The sequence below is a fragment of the Octopus bimaculoides genome, chromosome 14 (genome assembly GCF_046866305.1).
Source record: "Octopus bimaculoides isolate indiv1 chromosome 14, ASM4686630v1, whole genome shotgun sequence".
Classification (NCBI taxonomy): domain Eukaryota; kingdom Metazoa; phylum Mollusca; class Cephalopoda; order Octopoda; family Octopodidae; genus Octopus; species Octopus bimaculoides.
The window spans coordinates 9,035,469-9,036,655 of NC_142941.1; the positions used below are offsets into that span (position 1 = coordinate 9,035,469).

Here is a 1,187-nt window from a genome sequence, read left to right on the forward strand (position 1 = left end):
ACTCTTTTACTCAATCAGGGTTCCAGTTTGCTATATATATATATATATATATATATATATATATATATATGTGTACCTTATGAGTAATTTTGAAAAATCTTCTACATATATGTTTGTGTGTATATGTATATGTATATATATATATATATATATATATATATATATATATATATATATATATATATATATATATATATATATATATGTGTGTGTGTGTGTGTGTGTGTGTGTGTGTGTATGTGTGTGTATATATATATGTATATATATATATATATATATATATATATATATATATATATATATATATATATATATATATATATATATGCAAGTACTGGAATCAATTCATTCAGTTAAAACATCTTCCAACCAGTCGGTGCCCCAGCATGGCTGCAGTCCAATGACTGTAAAAAAGTAAAAAGTTATATCAAAATCGGAAAAAAAAAAATTAAATGCAAAATCCATGTTAGATATATTGAACCTCCAATCAGAAAGGGATGTAACTAAATAACGCAAATTCATTTGTCCTCCACTCTAACAATTCTACTAGTGTTATCACAATTCATTGTATTCCCTTTTAAACCGTTTTTCTTTTCACTTTAGTCATACTTTTTCGGTCGAAGCGACATAGCTCTGCCAGGAATCTCCAAGTTCTTTGCCAGAGAATCTCTAGAAGAACGATCCCATGCTGACAACCTAATAGAATACATCAACAAACGTGGAGGTAGAATTGTCTTTAAAGACATTAAGGTAAGAAAGAATTCGTTCCGCATCAGTTGCAGTTAGTTTCTCAATGCTTCATCTTCGTCCACCCTTGTCGCTTATCGCGTCGTGCTGATTTGGGTTGAGGAAAATCTTAAGTGGTAATGATGCCTCTAATCTACTCATTCACATACAAGTTTCATTTCACGGCTAAAAATTCATTTGGCCAAGCAAACGAATGCGCATTGCGATGATGGACGGGCAATGCAGAAGCTTTGCCAAATTCTATTCTTCATTTCATTATAGTTCAATATTTTGATTGTTGAAATAATCGTTTGTGACACACCGGAAGACAAACAGATGTGATGTGTTGTTATTCATTTTCTATTTACAGTATTCTGAAACTTGCAAACTTCTAACAGAAATATTTCAGTAAGTATCTGAGAATATGGTTTTCATGTGTCTTATACACACACACATGTATA

General features: G+C 30.5%; 1 protein-coding gene across 1 annotated transcript in view; it reads left to right on the forward strand.

Annotated features, from left to right (window-relative positions):
* The window catches only part of LOC106867545 (soma ferritin), a 7,512-nt gene that overhangs the window by 1,349 nt on the left and 4,976 nt on the right, over positions 1-1,187 (forward strand). Inside the window, exons 3-4 of the mRNA XM_089363313.1 lie at positions 604-750; positions 1,097-1,134. Coding sequence (XP_089219439.1) covers positions 604-750; positions 1,097-1,134 — 185 coding nt within the window. The remainder of the gene's footprint in view (positions 1-603; positions 751-1,096; positions 1,135-1,187) is intronic.